Raw genomic sequence first — 20,561 nt, 5'->3', positions numbered from 1 at the left:
AGAACTGCAAAAAACTGCGCTGCTTGGAACATCATATATTTTAAGAAGATAATTGGTTGATACCTAGGATGCTGGCAGCAACCCGTATCAACCATTAGCACCAGTCAATGGTATTTGTGACACATTTTTAAATGTTCAGTTGACTGAGTTTCATATTAATGAATAAAAGAGATAATAATGCCAATAGAGAAAGTAGTGGAATAGATGAGAAGGATAAAAGTAATATGACCATAATACGTGATTAATATAATTAGACATAAGATAGAACTGTGTAAATTTAGTACTCAGCAGAGGAAAAAGCCCTGTCTCTGTGTCTGTAGGAGGCTGAAGGAGTATTAGGTATTTACTGCCTTGGATTACCGGTATTTATAAAAATAATAAAGGTGGGATTAAAAAAAAATCTAAAATAAAAAGAATAAACGTTCTTCAAAAGAAGATAAACCTTGCAGTGCTTTTAATTTTAGCATGATAGATACCATGTCTCTCAAAGCATTGCATTGTGGAGCTTCTTCTAAACATCCCTTCTTAAAATTATTTTATGCAGATAAATTTGCATATATTAGTGTGTAATACTAAGCACTGAGAGAGGTGTGCCTTTCAAATATTCTATTTGGTTTTTTTAAATCCTGTTTTGAAGATTATTTGTTTCCTTTGTTAGGAAATATTTGATGTACAAACACCACCAATTAAGAATTATTTTACAATAAGTTTCAATCCATTTCTTCCTCCAGTTTTCTTTCCCACCACGTTCATTAAGCTTCCGATGCTGAAAATAAAATAATGGATCTAATAAAAACAGAACAGGGTGCCCAAACTAGCAACTCAAAGCAGAAAAGAATAGGTAGTGATTCAACTCTAGATTCAATACAATCACCTCCGAACTAGTGGTGGGTTTCCAGTTTTTTTTATTACCGGTTTGCTCATGCGCATGCGCAAAAGCATCTGGGCAGATGGGCAGAGCCTCCCATCACCACCTCTACCGGTTCACCCGATCCGGGCCGAATTGGCAGAAACCCATCTCTGCTCCATACTAATGAATGTACACTGGCTAGAAAGGATCTAAAATACAAAATAAAGCAATACCTTCTATGTTATATATTTAGAAATAAGTAGAAACAAATACTGGGTTGATATTATGTTCAAATAAAGGAAGACAAGGGGGTTGTCTTCTCACCACTTTGATGGCTGAAGATTCTTAAAGAACAGAGGAGCATTAAAAAAAAATTCTACCTGAACACTAATCCAAGAATCCCGAGTTATAGTAAACACAAGCAATGTGATTAAACACAAGCAGACAGGATCAGAAGTGCTGTGAATTATGATTCAGGTCAGAGTCTCATTTGTCTTTTTCTTGTCATGCCATAAGTCACTTTTGAAGAAGGAATCACAACAAATATTCAGTGTCTTTTCTAAATATTATTTAACCAAATATATGGGATATGAGTAATAATTTATAACAACATGAAAATGATTTCCAGCATTTAATGATTTCACGCTTTTATCACCACTTAGAGCAGTGGTTCTCAACCTGTGGGCTGGGACCCCTTTGGGGGTTGAACGACCCTTTCACAGGAGTCGCCTAAAACCACCGGAAAACACATATTTAAAAAAAAATACTGAAAACAAAAAATAATTTTATGGTTGGGGGTCACCACAACATGAGGGTCGTGGCATTAGGAAGGTTGAGACACACTGACTTAGAGGGTACCTGGTTGAAACTTTGGAGCCCCAAGCTGTGGAAAAAGTCATTCATTTAATTTGGCTGTGCCAAGGATCTCTGCTTGTGTGTGTAGGCTCAATAGTAGCCTTGTTTTGGCAATACAAATTTAGATTACAGCATTTACCACATTAGCATTGTAGGAGAATCCTGCCCCTTACCAGTGTCACTGAAAGGGTACGGATAGAATAAAAGTTTTTCGTTTTATATACTAGTGGCTTGCCCTTCCGTGTAAGTGTGAGTGGTCTTGGTAGTTCCTTGATTGGGATATTGTTTACTATTAGCCTGTTTGTCTGAGTTGACACTTCCTTGATTAGGATATTGTCTGCTTCTTAATTGTTGGTCTTATGTTAATCTTGGTGTTAATTTCTGCTCATCTGGGTGTTGATTACTGATGAGAAAGTATTTTGGTTGTTGTGTTTCCTTTTTGGCCTTTTGACTGTCTCTTTTGAATGGTATTTAGGCGTTGTTTATCACTATGTGCTGTTGATGCCCAATTTGTATGAGTGCCAGGCTTCCAGGAATTCTTTAGCATTTTTGGACTTGGTTTAGGAGGCTCACTGTTTCTCAATTGAAACTGATTAAGACTGTCCCTGCCTCTGCTGATGAGTAAATCAGGAAGCATGTTGTTTTCTTCTTTCCCAGTGAATTTTATTCCTTTGAAGATGATGTTGATGATTTTGTGTATGTTTTCTAGAGGTAAAGGTTCCCCTCACACATATGTGCTAGTCGTTCCAGACTCTAGAGGGCAGTGCTCATCTCCGTTTCAAAGCTGAAGAGCCAGCGCTGTCCGAAGACGTCTCCGTGGTCATGTGGCCGGCATGATTAAATGTCGAAGGCACAAGGAACGCTGTTACCTTCCCACCAAAGGTGGTCCCTATTTTTCTACTTGCATTTTTACATGCTTTCAAACTGCTAGGTAGGCGGAAGCTAGGAAAAGTAACAGGAGCTCACTCCATTATGCGGCACTGGGGATTTGAACTGCCGACCTGATGACCTTTCTGATTGACAAGCTCAGCATTTTAGCTACTGAACCACCACATCCCTGTATTGTTCTCTAGTTAATCCTTTTTTATTATGACAAAGATGTCATCTACACACTGGATCCATATTTTGGGTTGTATGTACTGCAGTACACTATTTGTCCTGAAAGCAGTAATTCCATGGGTGTTCCTTTGATTTGTTGATGTATACTTAAAGTATATGGTTAGGCAAAGGTTAAGAAAATCCATGGTTCTAGATATTTCAATCAGTGCATTTGGTTAGGTTCAGGGTTCTGTGCTGTCATGGATTCTTGGCTAATTCTGGGTCTATGGATGTAAAAAAGTGCTATGATATCAAATAAGATCACAATTTCATTTTCATCTATTGTCACATCTTTGAGTCTTTGAAGGCACTATTGTGGGGAATTGGAGAATTTGCTTGCTTCTTTAAGGTGTCCAAGTTTTTTTGTCAATTCTTTAGCGATCTCATTGAAATGGCATTGCATTTCTGTAGAGATGTGTTGTATTCTGCACAACAGTCTATAGATAGAAAACCAGTTGCCTTTAGCCATTAGCTTCTAGGTGGGCCATGATCCTGCAGATTCAGACAGTGAGGAGGGTAGGGAGGAACATGGGCCAGTCCTGGAGTTTGGGGAAGGCTCTGATGAGGGCTCTGTGTTGGAGGCAGAGACTGGGCCAGAGCCATATGCCAGTTATCAGCTGCCTTCAGAGTCAGACATCAGTGAGGCAGACAAACAGCTGGAGCCTGTTCCCAGTGTGCGCATACACAGAGTTGCCAGACAAAGGGTTCCCTTTGCTAAAGAACAGGGGTCGACTTGGATGTAAGGCCACAGGTGGACGATGAATGGCCCCTCCCAGAGGAAATAAAAGAGGAGCAAAAAGTGAGTAGAGTTTGCAGGAGACAATTAGTTCGCTTAATTGGTTTGTGACTCTCCAAGACTCCTTGCCAATTTTTGCAGATATTGGCCTGTCAGCTCTCCAAGCCAGGTAAGGTTTGTGACTGTAAATCTTCACTTGAAAGACTTTGCTGGATGTGAATGAGCAGAATTCACAGTACATTAATAAAAGGAGTTTTTGTCGGGACAAGGAGTTTGCTTCATGCTCTTGGGCAGCCTAGGTCATAACATTTGGCTTAGATCGAACCATTGTGATACCTTTCCTGCAGGCACTGATGCTTAATTCACAGACTATCTAGTTAAAAGTAATGAAAAGTAAAAGTAAAAATAGAACTTGGTATAGCAACAGCTCATGCTGATAACAATTATAGCAAAGACTTAATGTTGAAATTTCTTATACCAAGTACCGCAAACATTGTTAATACCTCTTTCTCAAAAGCATTTAAACTCACGTTTCATTGTGGGAAAAGAACTGTTCGCTGATGCCAGAGCCAACGTAAACAGCAACAACCAAAGATCCATTCCTCTGGATTCTGCAATTGCAGAAAAAGATAATAGTATAAATAAGACGGAAACACCATTTCACTTCTTTGCTGTTTTAGTGGTGAACTGGATGGAATAAAGCCAAAGATCTACGAAGGGACTAGATTACAATAAATATTATGACCTTATAAAGTTTTATCATATATTGAATCTGCAAGCGACAATAAATCATGAGGCTGCTGACCAGTAAATAAAGACATTCCAGGACATGTATTCATTTTCTACACATACAATTACCATCAAAGAAACTTGGGGGTTCTTGATGAGTGTCTTCAAATGTTTTATTATCAAGTCCCCTTAGGCATGAAATCTAGATAGGTGACTCTGAGCCAATCACCAGGAGGCAGTGTGTACCGGAGAAATATATTATTATACCAGTGCCATGCAAAAAAAAAAAAAAACTGTATGTCCTTTTTCTATCAATTCTCATAGGCAAGAGATTTTGTGTTACCTTTTTTTTAACAGAAAATTTGGATTGCATTCATCTGCTGTTATTATACTTATTGAATGAAAAGACAGTCAAAGGACTATTCTGTCTTCCATTGGATAATCATCTCTCGGAGGTGGGGGGTTGTTACCCATACTTTCCAGAAATCCCAAGGGAAGACCCTCTGAAGAATTTTCTCCCACTGGATTTTTTTTTCAAAAGGGGAAGAAAAGGAAGCCAGGGAGGTTTTAGTGTAATGGAAGGATATGCAGCTTCTCCATGAAGAGAAAGAGTGTGCTATGATTCAATTGTTGGAAGTCACAAGTATAATGTTTTGACCTTGTATTGGGGAAAGAGATGTATGCCCAAAATCAAAGCTCTCATACCTTTTGGTATATTCAGAAAGAGATGGACACCTTAGCTCAGTGATGGCGAACCTTTTTCTCCTCAGGTTATAAAAGCACATGCACACACACTATCATGTGTGCTCGCATGCCCACCCCATAATTTAATGCTCCCCACGGCATGTCCCCTATGCATGCACGCGTGACCTTCCTCTGCTACCCCGCGCATGCATGCATGGCTTTCTTGCAGCCTGGGGAGGGAGAAAACAGCCTCCCCCACCGGAGGCCCTCCACAGCCTCCAGAGGGGGAAAAATGGCCCAACATGCAAACCGGAAGTTCAAGGATGGACTTCTGGGTTCCCTTCTGGGTTCCCTGGAGCCTTGGGGTGGTGGTGAAAAATGGCCAAAAATCAAGCCCAAAAATCAGCTTGCCCGTACGTGCATGCACGCTGGAGCTGACAGGGAAACACCTTGCATGCTCTCAGAAATGGCTCCATGTGCCACCTGTGGCACACGTGTCATAGGTTCGCCATCACAGCCCTAGCTCTAGAGATTTAGATTTAGTAGGAAGGAACAAAAAAAAAATGAAGAGGAAAAGAAGCAGAAACAGCAAAGCTGTTTAGCCCTACCCTGAATGAGGAGAACTTTGACCCATATAGTAGCTGAGCTGCAAGCATAACTCTATCTATGTACTATATTGACTCCCTATGGTCAACACCACAAACTTCCAATATACAACCACTAAACAGCTAGAAATCTAGAATTAGCTGTCTCAACAGATCTGGAGGGTTCCAAGTTCTGTAAACTTGAATTGATCTTTTCCAAATAGGAATAGAACAATTATGATCTAGGAAAGCTACTTGATTCCTGCAAAATAGGGGCTTAAATATCTCTTTCAGAATTCAACACGGCTTGGGTGTGCCAACTTGACTATAAGCAGGGGATTCCCCTGGCACAAGGCTTCAAAAAGGCAGGCAAATACGAGACATGCCAAGAAAATCATGCCTCAAGATATTATTAATTATGGAGAACGCTTGTGGTTTAATATTATACAAGACTGTCAAGAGAAGCTTTTATTCCATTTTTTAATGATTTCCTAGGAAACCCTACTGTTTTGTCCTGGCAATGTATTTATGTATTCTTTTCAAACTACCCCATGGTACACCAGACAAAACTGAGGAGAGAAAAAAACAAAATGTGATATTTCTTTTTACGCAAAAGGGATCACAGGGAGATTTCCATACGCACAGGGCTGGCTTTGAAGGGCTCCCCCCCCCCCCCCGAGATATGGGCCAGTTGGAAAGAATTAAAACACTCCACAAGTTTCCGCTGTTGCAAAGAGATTTACAAGTTTTTCTCTCCAAGTTGGGATAAAAACCAACTTGCTGAACCAATGGCAAGTGTTAGCAACAAAAGAGCTATTTTCATTAACCCATATTATGCTGTATTTATTCAGAGTTGTTTTGTACCTAGGATCCCCATATGTGTAAATCTTGGCTTTCCTTTAAATATGGTTGTAATTCCATTTTGCACAATTTTAAAGTAAGTATTAGAGCTTGAAAATTTAATAGCGTAACAGCCAAACCATGGTTTCTCTGTCTCTTCTTCCTAATCATGCCCCAGATTGCCACTTTGTCTTCCTTTGAAAAAGTAAATGTTGTTTTCCAAGTCTATTTTCCCATATCCAATTTCTGTGCGATTATATTTTGAGAGCAAAAAATATCGTCCCAGAAAAAAGGCAAGAAAACAGAATCCTGAAGAATATCTTCAATGCTTTAAGGATGGAAGCAGCAGATAAGCAACCAAAGGGGAACTCACCAAATTTGACAACATCAAGCTGGGAGGAAATAACCAACACCTCAGAAGATAGGCTCAAGATCCAGAAAGATCTTGACAGACTAGAACACTCGGCTTTATCCAACAAAATGAAATTCACTGGTGAGAAACATAAAATATTACACTTAGGCAAGAAAAGCCAAATGAACAGGTAAAGAGCAGGTAGCACCTAGTTCAATAGCAGTAACTATAAGAGGAATCTAGTGGACAACCATTTAAGTATCAGCCAACAGTTTGCTGCAGCTATGAAAAAAGCCAATGCATTCCCCAGCTGCATCAACAGAGAAACAGTATCAAGGACATGTAAAGTACTAGTACAGCACTGGTAAGACCACACTTGGAATACCATATCCAGTTTTTATCACCACGATACAAAAATGTTTAAACTGTGTAAAAAGTGCAGAGAACAGCAACAAAAGATGATAAGTAGTCTGGAGGGAATTGGGAAGGACAAGGGATGACATGATAGTAGTCTTCTGTCTTTGAGGGATGATCACAAAGGAAAGGGTGTTGACCTGTTCTCCAAAGCACCAGAAAGCAGGACAAGAAGTAATGGAGGGAACCTTAACAAAGAGAGATCCAACCTAGAATTAAGGAGAAATTTCCAGTCAGTGAGAACTATTAATCTATATATCAGTGGAACGATGAATAGTTGTGGGTACTACAACACTGGAAGTTTTAAGAAGAGACTCGACCAACCATTTGTCTGAAATGGTATAAGCTTTCCTGCTTAAGGAGAAGGTTGGACTAGAAGACCTGCAAGGTCCTTTCCAACTCTGTTATTCTGTTAGTTGCTGGGCAAAAAGGATAAGTTCAAAATGTAAAAACAAATTATTATTTGTGTTATTATTATTTTTGCAGAAGAAGCATTATACATGTATTGCTCCCTTAATTTGAAAATAAACTTGCAACAAATTACAGTGAGATAAATAATATATCTGTGTATGAAGCCTGGCAAGCAGAATTGTTATGCTTGGCTCGGGATGTTGATCAACTCACATAAGTAACATCACATGAAATGGTCTCATGAATCTCGTCATTTGCAAACTACATCCTCCCAGGTCAGAGAGCATGTTATCTTATTACCGTGTTTTTCGGACTATAAGATACACCGGAGTATAAGACGCCCCAAGATTTTGAAGAGGTAATTTTTTAAAAAAAAGGTTTTGCAGTCTGCAGGCCTCCCAAACCCTCTGCATGCCTTGTTTTTTGTGAAAAACAGGGCATGCAGAGAGTTTGAGAGGCCTGCAACGTGCTCCGGGGGTTGGGGTGGCAAAAACGTGCAAAAAACAGGCTGTTCTTTTGCAAAAAATAAGGCATGCATATGCTTTAGGAGGCTTGTAGAGTGCTCCTGGGGGCTGGGGGGGGGGCAAAAACGGGCAAAAAAAAGGCCTGTTTTTCGCTCGTTTTTTGCCCTCTCCAACCTCCAGGAGCACTTTGCAGGCCTCCCAAAGCATATGCATGTCCATTTTTGCAAAGGGGGTGGGGTTTCAGGAGGCCAAAAATGCTGTATAAAGTTGCCAAGGTTGGAGACCACTGCTCTAAAAGGTAGAGTAATTTTTTCCAAATGAAGACTATTATACTAAGGGGGCACAGCAAGAGTAAAGAGGAAAATAACTCTTTCCATAGACAATCTTCTACCTCATAAAATTGAATTCTCATTGATCTGTGTTAAGTTGCTTCTGGCGTCCTACCTTTTGTCTGGTGTTGATAAAGATTGGGTGGCTTCATCTTATGTGGTGCTTTTCTTTGGTCTGACTGTATTTTTAATCAGCAACTATTCTGTGTGAATAGTCTTAGTAATGAATGAATATAATTAGATTTGGATTCTTCAGTCACATTTCTTCATTCATCAACAATAACTTGCAGAAAGCAGTAATGGCTTTAGAAGAGGGTTTTGACAAATTTGTAAAATATAAGAGTAATGATGGGTAAATTAACTGTTCAGGAGCCTATTTTTTAATAAACCAAAATATGTTTGTGTGCGTATGTATGTGTGCGTATGTACTGGTATCTCTACTTATGAGCTTTTTTATTCCCCTGCATTAAATTGATTTTAGCATTCAGTCCAGCAAAATATTCATGTAAATTGGTTCACGTATTTCCCTAAGCCATAAATCACCATTTATAAATTGAATTGGCTGAATTATCAGAGCACACAAATCTACAATTGAATGGACCATGTTATAACATTCTTATAAGAGGAAAAGCATGGTCTTTTCAGATCAGTCTAAGGCCACTTAGTCCAGTGGTTCTTTAGTTCCCTCGATGCTCCATGGCATGCATGATTTCATGTCCCTCAATCTTATTCCCTCCTCAGTTCCTTTGGTCCAAACTGAAGAAGATTAAGGATTGTTTTGTTTTGGGCTTGGGTCAGGGGTGGGCTGCTGGGGGCTCACAGGGGTTAGGGAGATTCTGTGCAGTTCAGAGAATTCCCAAATCCCAGTCCTGGCTCACCCCTCTCAGTAGTCCCACGCGGTCCGTTTTGGATGCAAGTGCAGGGCACACCGGAGGCTCGGGGAGGGCAAATAACAGGCCTACCGGAAGTTTGAGAAGGTCAGAAACGGGCCTCCGGAGCCTAGGGAGGCTGTTTTCACCCTCCTGGAAGTTTGAGGAAAGCCTCCGGAGTCAGGGGAGGACAAAAACACCACCACCACCACGTGGTGCAGGAGGCTGACTAGGTCATGCCCACATAGCAACCGAGCAGAGAACCTCTTGCTGAAATTTTTGAAATCCACCCCGGGGAAGGTATTCAGCTCCCTTGATCATTTTGTTTGCATTCTTCCACCTTTCCTTACATTGCTATCATACCCTTTTTCATATATACTGTTCATATATTTCAGATGCAGACAAACCAAAGATTGACATAAGAACATTTGAAATCAGTTGGTTGGTAGTTTCACTTCCTCTACTAAATCTTTTGACAAAACTCTCCAGCTTGTTCCCTGCTCCAGTCACAAAGTTCCAGCTACCCTTCTTCTGAGGCTGCCAAATCATAAGAAACAACTGTCTTAAGAACTAAAACAACAGCCATCAAAATGACGTCTACTGGAGCAATAGTTTCAGCAAATTAAGAAATTCCTGTTATTTCCGAGAGTGACCTTTCATGCAAGTAGCTTATTGAACACAACCTGAAATTAGATCCTCTTTCCAGGAAGAGCCAAGCACTATAGAAGCCACAGTTTCAACATGATGCAAATGAATTTCACATGATCTGTTAACATACTGTCACTATTAGAAGCTGTCGCCTGAACTTAGGTAGCTTTTGCTAAAGTGGTAAGGAAACCTGCTACAGACAAGCTATAAAAAGGACACAATTTTAGGATCAATGATGAGACCATTTCTCTGTTCAGTTAAGCAGAAAATTATGGCCCTGGGTGAGTTTTCACATTTCACTTTGTGTACTGATTCCTTTTCAGCGCCTTTCACCAAAATGTAATTTCTATATCTTTAAGAGCCTTACCTTGCCAGATAATTAAGCCAAAGTGTCTCGGTTACTCTAATGTACATCTTGGTTTATAATGCCAATTGGTGACGTGAGGTCAGAGAAGAGGGTACTAAACAGGTTAGAATAACTTTGGAAAGTGTTAGAACACAAAATCCAATTTAATGGTGGCATCCTGCAATTCCATCCAGAACCAAACAATGTAAATTTAGCAGAGTTAGGTGGATGGAACAGTTTGTGCTGACCTGTTCCACTTGAAGGATTTCACATGTGTAAACACTGCACTTCATTACAATTTTCTGTACATTTAAAAAGAAAACAAAGTGCACAGGAAAGTGACTGGATTTCTATCTATTGTGAGTTTTAACAAGGCACACCATTCAGATATATGATTTGATGCACGAAAAGGGAACAGTCTAACTAGAATTCAGTATGTGATATATTTTTTCTGCTCGTGAAACAAAATTCCTTTCAGCAGTTACTGGAACTATGTATATAATTAAGTTTCAAGAATGCCCCAATTTTACTTGACTATATAGCTTGCTGATATTTTACCTTTTCCTATGAGAACTCAATATTGCAAGATTTCCCAGAAATACTAAATTAAACCTAGCTACTTGCTGGTCGGAAAGGGGTGGCTTGTTCAGTCCAGAACAGGATGCATTTTATGGTGCAATTAATTGCAGCATAAAGAATGTGTTGATCAGTCCCAGGTCACCTCCACCGGAAGTCCATAAAACTGGAGATCCAGCAGAGTCTGGTGAACAGATTGTACTGGACAAATCCTGGCTCAGCTGCAGGTCACAGAAAATCATGGGATATATGGCCTTCTGATGCATAACTACCCAGACAACTTTGCACAACTGCTCTCTATTTGCCCTGGGTCAGTGTTTCTCAATTTGGCAGCTTTAAGAAGGATGCTGACTGGAGAATTCTGGGAGTTGAAGTCCACTCCTCTTAAACCCACCATGACTGAGAAACTATACCATCAGTTGTCAGGAAATTTCACTCAGTTCTAAGGATTAAAAAAGGAAGAATAGAAAACATTACTGTTGAAATAGCTGGGTATGTTTAGCGAAAGTAAATTAAATAACGAAGACAGCTAATAGTATGATACAACTCATATGCCTACATCTACCAATGTGTCACATTTTATTTTATTATCTCCTTTTGGTGTGTACACATACCTATAAAGCAGGATTCCTGACTGACAGAGTATTCCAAGAGGAACAGAAAAGCACGAGGCTGAGAAGGAAGGGAGGGAGTGGACTGGGAGAGAGAGGAGTGGTAGAGGGGGAGGGGAAGTAGGGTAGAGGGGAATGATGGAGGGAAATAGTAAATTGGAGGGGGGCGGAAGAAAGAGGTGTATGGAGAGCAGAAGAGGTATATTGGGTTTCTATTTGAGCTTGAATTTGAGTTTTATTTTATTTATATTTCTGGGGGTATTGTTGACAAGAGGAACTGCTGTGATTATTGTTTAATGTTGTATGGCCCCGGTTATGCACAGTATATATGTGACTGTATGAAAATGAAAAATGGAAAATAAAAACATTTTATACCTGGAGGAAAAAAAAGAAATTTTGAGAACATAAGTAATACTGATGGTCAGATCAGGCCTTTTTTTTTCCTAAAAGAAAAAGAACAAAGGAAGGTGGAGGGTTGTAACAACAGCCCCTCCCCCACCGGGAAGTTCCTTGTCTGTGCTTTCGAACAGAAGAACAGAAAGCAGAGAAGTTACAAACCCATATAATTATAATGTTAAATTTTGGTTTTGGATCTTAAACAGAAACCAATATTTTTACTTTGTTTGAATTCCTTCCAGCTAAAATAATCAAGAAAAAAACATCTTTTTCTTCTGAACCCATTCAATATAAACTCTAATTTGGTCTTGGATATCAAATATAAACCAAATATTTTGATCTCTTTTTCTCTGATAATGGATAATCTAACCTTGACTGTGTGGGAAGTTTTAATTAACCAACTACCATAAATCCGAAATTGCAAGAGCAGGAGGCAAAAGAGTCACGTACCCGAATCCAGTTCCTTGTAAGTTTGTTCTAATTGATATGTTTTAAGCAGCTGTGGCTGATCTGAGATGGAAAGTGACAGGGGGAAGAATTATTACAGAGCTAAGAACTGGAAAATGCTAGGGTTTCTTTTCTTTTCTTTCTTTTTTCTTCCCTCCTTTATCTTTTTATTTTAAGATGGCCCCCGGCTTCACTTCTGGTCCCACAGTAGCTAAAACTTAAGGTGCACCAGAGCCTCAAAATAAGACTTTGTATAACTAACTGCAATCTTGGAACTGGATATTAAGGAAGAACAAAAGACCAAGATGGCTCCCATCGTTCTCCCCTACAGCAGTGGAAGTGGACAAACTTAAGTGGACCAGAACTCTGAAATAACTGTATAGCTAATTCTAACTTTGGAATTGGACATCATAGAAAGCTGGGAATTTGAAGAACTACATGATATTATAAAAAATATATGCACATATCATTAAAATCAAGCCTAATTTTGAACCCAGAGAAGCAGATATCTAAAGAAGAATTCAAAGGGGGGCAAGGGGGCAAGATAATGAAGGAGTAGAAACAGAGGGAAACAAAAGGCAGACAAAAGAGGTTGAGGCTATTAGTGACGTAAGGAAATTGAAGGGGGAGGTTTTGCTCCAATAAAGAGAAATAAAAAACATCCTTCTGGTGGTGACCTGGGGAAAGTTGGGGAGAGTGGATGTGCCGAAGCAAAGAGAATGGAGAGAGCAGAAGCAGAGAAGTGGGACAAAAGACTTACTAAGAAAAAAATCAGACAACCAGAAATTTTTATGCGGGAGAATATAAAACTAAGATAAGGGTTTTATTTCTAAATATGACAATAAAATGGAGTTGCTAATTGATTGAATGTAATAATGGAAAGATAATTAAGCAAAGGTTGAAATATATGGAATATGAATAAATAAGATATTGATATTGATGTGGGGAGGTTGTGAAAAACATGACAATAAAATGGAGTTGTTAATTGGTTGAATATAACAATGGAAAGGCAACTAAACAATGCCCAAAATATATGGAATGTGGATAAATATGAAACTGACATGGGGAGGTTGTAAAGCAGAGGTTTGCCATTCACTTTTATACATGATAATTAAACTGAGTGGCAAATTGACTGGAAACAAAATCAGAAGGACAACTAAGCATGGGGTAAAATATATGAAACACGGATATACATAGAACTTTTAAGATGATGAAATAAAGCGAGATGTTTACCGTTTGTTATTCTATACAATAGATTAAGGGAATTGAAATGAATATTGAACAGCGAAGTTTGCTACTCATAGACAACTAAAGGTAATTTAATCCAAGACATGGAAAAATTAGAGCAGGAACATGAAATATACTTGTAAGGGGAAACTATTGAAACTTTAAGGCAGAATCACAAATTGGAGGCGCGTAAGGATGTATAATTATATAAAGATAATGATGAGAATAGCTGGGAATTGTAACCAGGTCTACATCTCAACCAAAATTAGGCTGGGGGGGTGGGGTTAAAAGTACAATGACTATATATGTATTCTTTTTTGTTCTATTTTTCTTTTTTTTTAAAGGAGGAGAATATATGTTTAAAATTGTATATATATATTGAAAAGGAACTATAAATACCATCAACATAAAATGGAGCTTGCTCAGAAGCTGAAATACACCAAGCAAATGAGATGAAGAATGGGGAAAAAATGAGAGAGGTAAGGGAAGGAGAGAGGGATAGGAAAGAGGGTAGGAGGGGGAAAGAGGAGGAGAGAAATGAGGAGTGGAAAGGGGAGAGAGGAGTAGGAGAGAGGAAAGGGAAGTAGAGAAGGGAAGGAGGACAGAGAGAAGAAAGGGGGTAGGGAGAGGATGAGCGAGGGAAAAGAAAGTGAACGCACAAATATAGTGTATAGAGAGCAGAAGAGCCAATAACTGGTGTTCATTCTTTTTCTTATGGGGAGTTGATGGTGAGACGAACTGATGTAAACATTTAATAATACAATATGATGTTGGCTATGTAATAGTATACATGAGATTATATGCTATAAAAATGAAAAATAAAAAACTTTACATTAAAAAAAGAAGAAGTTACAAGTGTTTCAGAAATGTGCTTTAAAGATAAAGGTTCCCCTGCGCATGCATGCTAGTCGTTTCCGGTTCGGGGGGGGGGGGATTGCTCATCTCCATTACAAAGCCGAAAAGCCAGCACTGTCCAAAGATGTCTCCATGGTCATGTGGCCGGCATGACTAAATGCCGAAGGCGCACAGAAGCATGTTACCTTCCCACCAAAGGTGGTTCCTATTTTTCTACTTCCATTTTTTACGGGCTTTTGAACTGCTAGGTTGGCAGAAGCTGGGACAAATAATGGGAGCTCACCCCGTTACACGGCACTAGGGATTCGAAATGCTGAACTGTCGACCTTCTGATTGACAACCTCAGCGTCTTCTGACCCACTGTGTCCCTTGAAAAGGTAGTTTATGACCTGTCAAAATCTTCTGGCCATTACAAAACGTCACATGTGACTCCATCTGGACGCTTGGTAACTTGCTCACACTTACAACCAGTTGCCAAGCAACCCCACAATCATGTGATCATCGTTTGCAATCTTCTCTACCAGCCTCCCGTGAAAGTCAATGGAGATGCCAGCAAGGAAGTTGCAAGCTAAGGCTACCTACTGAGAGGACTCCCTCTAGCCTCCAAGCGCTGGCTGAAAGAGCTCCCTCCCAATCTGTTTTTTTTAGTTTTTTTTTTAGTTTTATTAAACATTTATAGGCCGCCCTTTTCCCTGAGGGGACTCAGGGCGGCTTACAATAATAGGGGAGGGGAGTGCAGGACAAAACACAAAAAGAAAATGTGAGTAAAAATAATTAGCGGTAAAAACACAACATTCATTCAACATTCGGGAGGGGCGAGAGTAAAGTCTTATCCCCAGGCCTGACGGGATAGCCAGATCTTGAGGGCTGTGCGGAAGGCCTGGACGGTGGTGAGGGTGCGGATCTCCACGGGGAGATTGTTCCATAGCGTCGGAGCTGCAATTGAGAAGGCTCTCCTCCGCGTAGTCGCCAGTCGGCACTGACTGGCGGATGGAATTCGGAGGAGGCCAACTCTATGCGATCTGATGGGACGGAGGGAGGTAATCGGCAGAAGGCGGTCTCTCAAATAGCCAGATCCACTACCATGGAGCGCTTTATGTATGGTAAGTAGGACCTTGAAGTGCACCCGGAGATCAACAGGTAGCCAGCGCAGCTCACGGAGGATCGGTGTTATGTGGGCGAACCGTGGTGCGCCCATAATCAGTCGCGCGGCTGCATTCTGGACTAGCTGAAGTCGCCGGATGCTCTTCAAGGGCAGCCCCATGTAGAGCACATTGCAGTATTCCAGCCTAGAGATCACAGATCATCTGTGTCTGCTTGGATCTCCACAGTTGAAATCCAAGCAGGCACAGAGCTTAAAATCCTTCTTTTTTTTTTTTTTTTTTTTGCTTCCCTGAAGTTCTCTCTAGAGGCAGGGAGGGCAAGACCCCATGTTCTGTGCATGCCTAGACCACAGTTGCTGAAGTTCAAGCAGGAATGAGCTTGAAACAGTTGTACTGATTTTTTTTTACAATTTTTTTTAATTTTTATTAAACAAACTACACACACAAAAAATAATCATCTTACATTACATCTTGTAGAAAGTGTGTCAATTGGTTATAATTAGCTTTCATGCCTCTCTTCCACAGTCATTACTTAGATTCATATCAAGTGTCAAAGTTCTTAATGAGTCTTACTTTCAACATATCATAGTTCTCATTCGACTGAAACAGTTGTATTGATTGATCCATGAAATGCAAACTTTTCTTTATGAAGCCTGTTACTTTGATTTATTGAGCAGATGATGAATTTGAATGCCTGTGAAAGAGAATTAAAAAAAAATCCTTCTGGGTTCAGTTCCAAGTGGGGAAAAAAGCACTAGATTCATGGAAGTTGCTTGGAAAGAATGTTTACTGATGATGAGCAGGACCACAAGATTTGACGTCCTGGGGGAAAAGGGAAGAGATGTTGAAAGTCCCTGGTTTTATGCCCTCTCTGGGCTTTTGAATTTGAGCTTGTATTCTGATTGGTTGTCAGACTCTCATGGAGCCATGCAGGGGCAACTCTGTAGGCTGTCCTGAGTCCCAGCCTTGGTTGACCCTTGGCTGGGTGATGATATAATGAAAAGGCTTTGTGATTCCTATAATGGCTCTGCCTGAAGGAGACAGATCTTTGTTATGTAGAATAGTCTGGCTCAGGTCTTAATGGCCCATTGACAATGGGGGGGGGGATGTTGAGTTCCCTTTTAGGGAAATATTCTGTCCTCTTTAATAATTCCCAAAATATCTCATTTTCCTAGTAGAGGTGTGGGTGCTAACTTCCTACAGGCACTTTAAAAAAAATGAAACCAATTATGGCACAGAATGTATATTTTATGGTGACTTTTTCTTCAACCAGCTCTCTTTCTCTGTGTTCATTCTGTAAACAGAAGTTTCCATCCTATCAAGTCTGGATGGTAACATCTGGGGCAGGGGTCCTTATAAGAGATGGTGGGAGGAGACACTGACAATTAAGGACCTGTATACTGCACGAGTCAAAAAGAGGGATGAGAAAATATTTACAGACTCTTCACATCCTGGACATAAATTGTTTCAACTTCTACCCTCAAAATGATGCTATAGGGCACTGCCCACCAGAACAACTAGAAACAAGGACAGTTCCCCCCCCCCCCCAAATGCCATCACTCTGCTAAAAAACTTAATTCCCACAACACTGTCAAATTATTTACTAAGACTGTATTACTATTATTCGTCTTATCCTTTCTATTACCTATCTCTTCCCACTTATGATTACAGCCAGTGGTGGTATGCTGCCGGTTCACACTGGTTTGGGCGAACCGGTAGTGGCAGTGGCGCTAGGTTCCACCCATCCATCATCAAGGACCTTCTGCACATACCCAGGCGCGCACACTCCCGCTACTGAATTGGTAGAGAAGAAAACAGAATGCCATTACTGACTATAATCATGTTGCTTGCATTTTTATGAATTCTTTAGTGGCCAAGTGTGATTGGGCGTTGTATTTTTGCGATTTTACATAAAAGTATGATTTGATGGCTTATTAGTAATCTATGACTATCACTAGGTGTATCTTACGATTACCTATCTCTTTCCACTCATTATTATAACCATATTGCTTGCATTTTTATGATTTACATTGTTTGTTTCCTAGTATGATTTGATGGCTTATTAGTAATCTATGACTATCACTAAGTGTATCTTACGATTATCTATCTCCTCCCACTCATTATTATAACCATGTTATTTGTATTTTTATGATTTATATTGTTTGTTTCCTAGTATGATTTGATGGCTTATTAGTAATCTATGACTATCACTAGGTGTATCTTACGATTATCTATCTCCTCCCACTCATTATTATAACCATGTTATTTGTATTTTTATGATTTACATTGTTTGTTTCCTAGTATGATTTGATTGCTTATTAGTAGCCTATGACTATCACTAAGCGTTGTATCTTATGATTCTTGATGAATATATATTTTTCTTTTTCCTTTTTTCCCTTTTATGTACACTGAGAGCATATGCACCAAAGAGAAATTCCTTGTCTGCCCAATCACACTTGGCCACTAAAGAATTCTATTGTATTCTTCTATTCTATTCTTCTAATTCACCACAGCTAACTTGCTGAGGCCAATTCACTGCGGGAGAACTCACCACAGCCAACTCACTGCAGGACAAGAGTTACAGATCAAAGAAATAGTGGAATAGAATAATTAAAGAAAGGGTGCAAAAAGAGGGACAGAATGAAATGGGAATTGAAAAAATTAAAATATTTTTTTAATTTTATTTTAAATAATTAAACAGAGTTGTTAAATTGTCATGCATCAAGTTGTTCCACAGCAAGGTGGCCGTGGCGAGTTGTCCCATTCTGAGCGGGAGGCACCCATCCAGTCCTGATCAAAGGGAGGGCCACACCATCATAGTGAGACAGACCGTGACCTTTCACTAGCCTCTGAAATGCGACTGGAGAAAGACTTGAAAAATCATGCTTGGAGGTGATGATACTTCAATGGAGAAGAAATATAACACCAGCTGCCTCAAATTGCATTTGCAGGTAGGAAAAATATAGCTGATTCTTTGCCAATAAGGAAAATCTACTTCATTCCTCCAGGTAATGGTTTCATAGTGTCCCAGGAAAACCTTATTTATAGGTTGAATGCTTTGAATTGTCACAACGTGTTTACAGTACACTGATGAGAGTTTAGAGCCACTTAAACCACAGAGAAGAAAATTGCATTTGGCAAAGGCAGCTGTCTTTGTTTCGGCTGATGGTGTGGATAGACAAATAGGCTTCCTGCAATAGAAAAATTTATTAAACTAGCTTTGCTTCCTAAGAACTTTTCTTGTTTCTTTTGGTTGCACTGAAAAATAATTTGGCACACAAGACTTAAAACTGATACATTAGAAAGAATCTAAAACCTCTAATGGGCTCCTAGAAACAAAAATACATAATGGAGATTCTTCCTCCAGATGACTGACATTCAACTTCTGATGTTTTTAAAGGCAGACATGCATTGCAAGATTAGAGTGGCTAGCAATCTTAGTTAGAGTAGATAGTTTACAAGCGCAAGTATTTTCAACAGTCATAGTAGCCTCCCATTATTAACATGGTTTATAAACTGCTTCAGACTTAAAAGATTCTAACCGTAATGTTTATATGAGCCAATATAAAATAATAGAATACAATACAGGCAGTTGTTGCTTAATGTCCAGTGGCTTAGTGGTCATTTAAAGTTATGATGGATTCCCTCCCCTCCAAGCTACTTATAATGTGGATTTGAAGTTCTGATGGCTTCTCCTTCCAATCACGTGACCATACTTTAGCCTGCATGTACAGATGACTGCAGTATCCCAGGGTCAGGTGACCATGAGGTACCATTTACTTTTGGTTTCAGGGAAAGATGCCCATTGCAAATAAAAATAAAAATAAAAATGGATTCACTTAAGAGCCACATTCACTTAATAATTGCAGTATTTGCTGAATGACCACTGCAAAAATGTTGTAAAATCAACTCAGTCATGTGATGATCCACATTAACAACCAGCAGATTCAGATTCAGATTTAATTTATTTGTATGCCGCCCTTCTCCGGGAGGGACTCAGGGCGGCGAACAACTCAAAAGGGGAAAGGGGATACAATCACAATGCATATAATTAAAATACACAAGAGTCATACAGCCATACAAGTCGAGTGGGGAGGGGAACTCATCAACCCCAGGCCTGCCGGCACAGCCAGGTTTTGACGGCTTTCCGGAAGGCCTGGAGAGGGGTGAGGGTCTGAATCTCCGCGGGGAGTTCATTCCAAAGGGCCGGAGCTGCAACAGAGAAGGCCCTCCCCCGGGTAGTAGCCAGATGGCATTGGCTGGTAGACGGAACCCGGAGGAGGCCGACCCTGTGCGATCTAACGGGTCTATGGGAGGTAATTGGCAGAAGGCAGTCTCTCAAGTACCCAGGTCCAATACCATGAAGGGCTTTATAAGTTACAACTAGCACTTTGAAGCGTATCCGGAGACCGATCAGTAACCAGTGCAGCTCGCGGAGGATAGGTGTAACGTGGGTGTACCGAGGTGCACCCACAATCGCTCGCGCGGCTGCATTCTGGACGAGTTGTAGTCTCCGAATACTCTTCAAAGGCTGCCCCATGTAGAGCGCATTGCAGTAGTCCAGTCTTGAGGTCACGAGAGCATTGTTGTTGCTGGTTATATGACTATGATCCCAGGCTCGATTATGGTTGTAAATTGAGGATTACCTGTAAAGCTTAATGCATAATATTACTGCAACCATGTCAGTGCCATTAGGTAAACCAAGCCAAGACACCAGCTCTACAGGAAGATCAAAGCTACTTTTATTGTATAAGTTTTGGGATTGACTATTATAACAAAATCTTGCAAGTCTGATTGTGTTGTATAATTCTTCCTCTTCTATGTAGTTTGATAAGCTGTCTTCTAAGCCACTTCCAAACTTCTGGACATTCTAGACATACCCAATGTTTTCCCCTTGTCATCCTAGAGTTTGCATATCTCAGTCAAGGCCAACTTTCTTACTCTCTATTAAGTATCACATATTTGGCACAAAGAGGCATTAATCAGGTGCCAAATCCTTCCAGAACAGCCAAGTTTTACAAGTTACAAAAGGCCATGAATGTGGAAACCACCTTCATCTTAGAGGGTGAACTATTCCAAGGGAGACATGTCAGTTTTAGAGCCTCTTCTCATTATAACACCTGTTGTTTGGTTGGTT

The 20,561-nt window shown here is 40.0% G+C and overlaps 1 protein-coding gene across 4 annotated transcripts in view; it reads right to left on the bottom strand.

Annotated features, from left to right (window-relative positions):
* The window catches only part of GHR (growth hormone receptor), a 149,280-nt gene that overhangs the window by 72,339 nt on the left and 56,380 nt on the right, over positions 1-20,561 (bottom strand). For 3 of the 4 annotated variants that reach the window (XM_087715461.1, XM_087715462.1, XM_087715463.1), the window contains one exon: positions 4,070-4,150. The exons of the other annotated variant lie outside the window; for it this stretch is intronic. In XM_087715461.1, coding sequence (XP_087571587.1) covers positions 4,070-4,139 — 70 coding nt within the window. In that variant the 5' untranslated portion in view covers positions 4,140-4,150. The remainder of the gene's footprint in view (positions 1-4,069; positions 4,151-20,561) is intronic. 4 annotated transcript variants of the gene reach the window in all.

The sequence above is a fragment of the Thamnophis sirtalis genome, unplaced genomic scaffold (assembly GCF_051295495.1).
Source record: "Thamnophis sirtalis isolate CommonGarterSnake01/CBP01778 unplaced genomic scaffold, rThaSir2_p1.2 scaffold_5, whole genome shotgun sequence".
NCBI classification, from domain to species: domain Eukaryota; kingdom Metazoa; phylum Chordata; class Lepidosauria; order Squamata; family Natricidae; genus Thamnophis; species Thamnophis sirtalis.
This window is presented reverse-complemented; position numbering and strand designations above follow the sequence as displayed.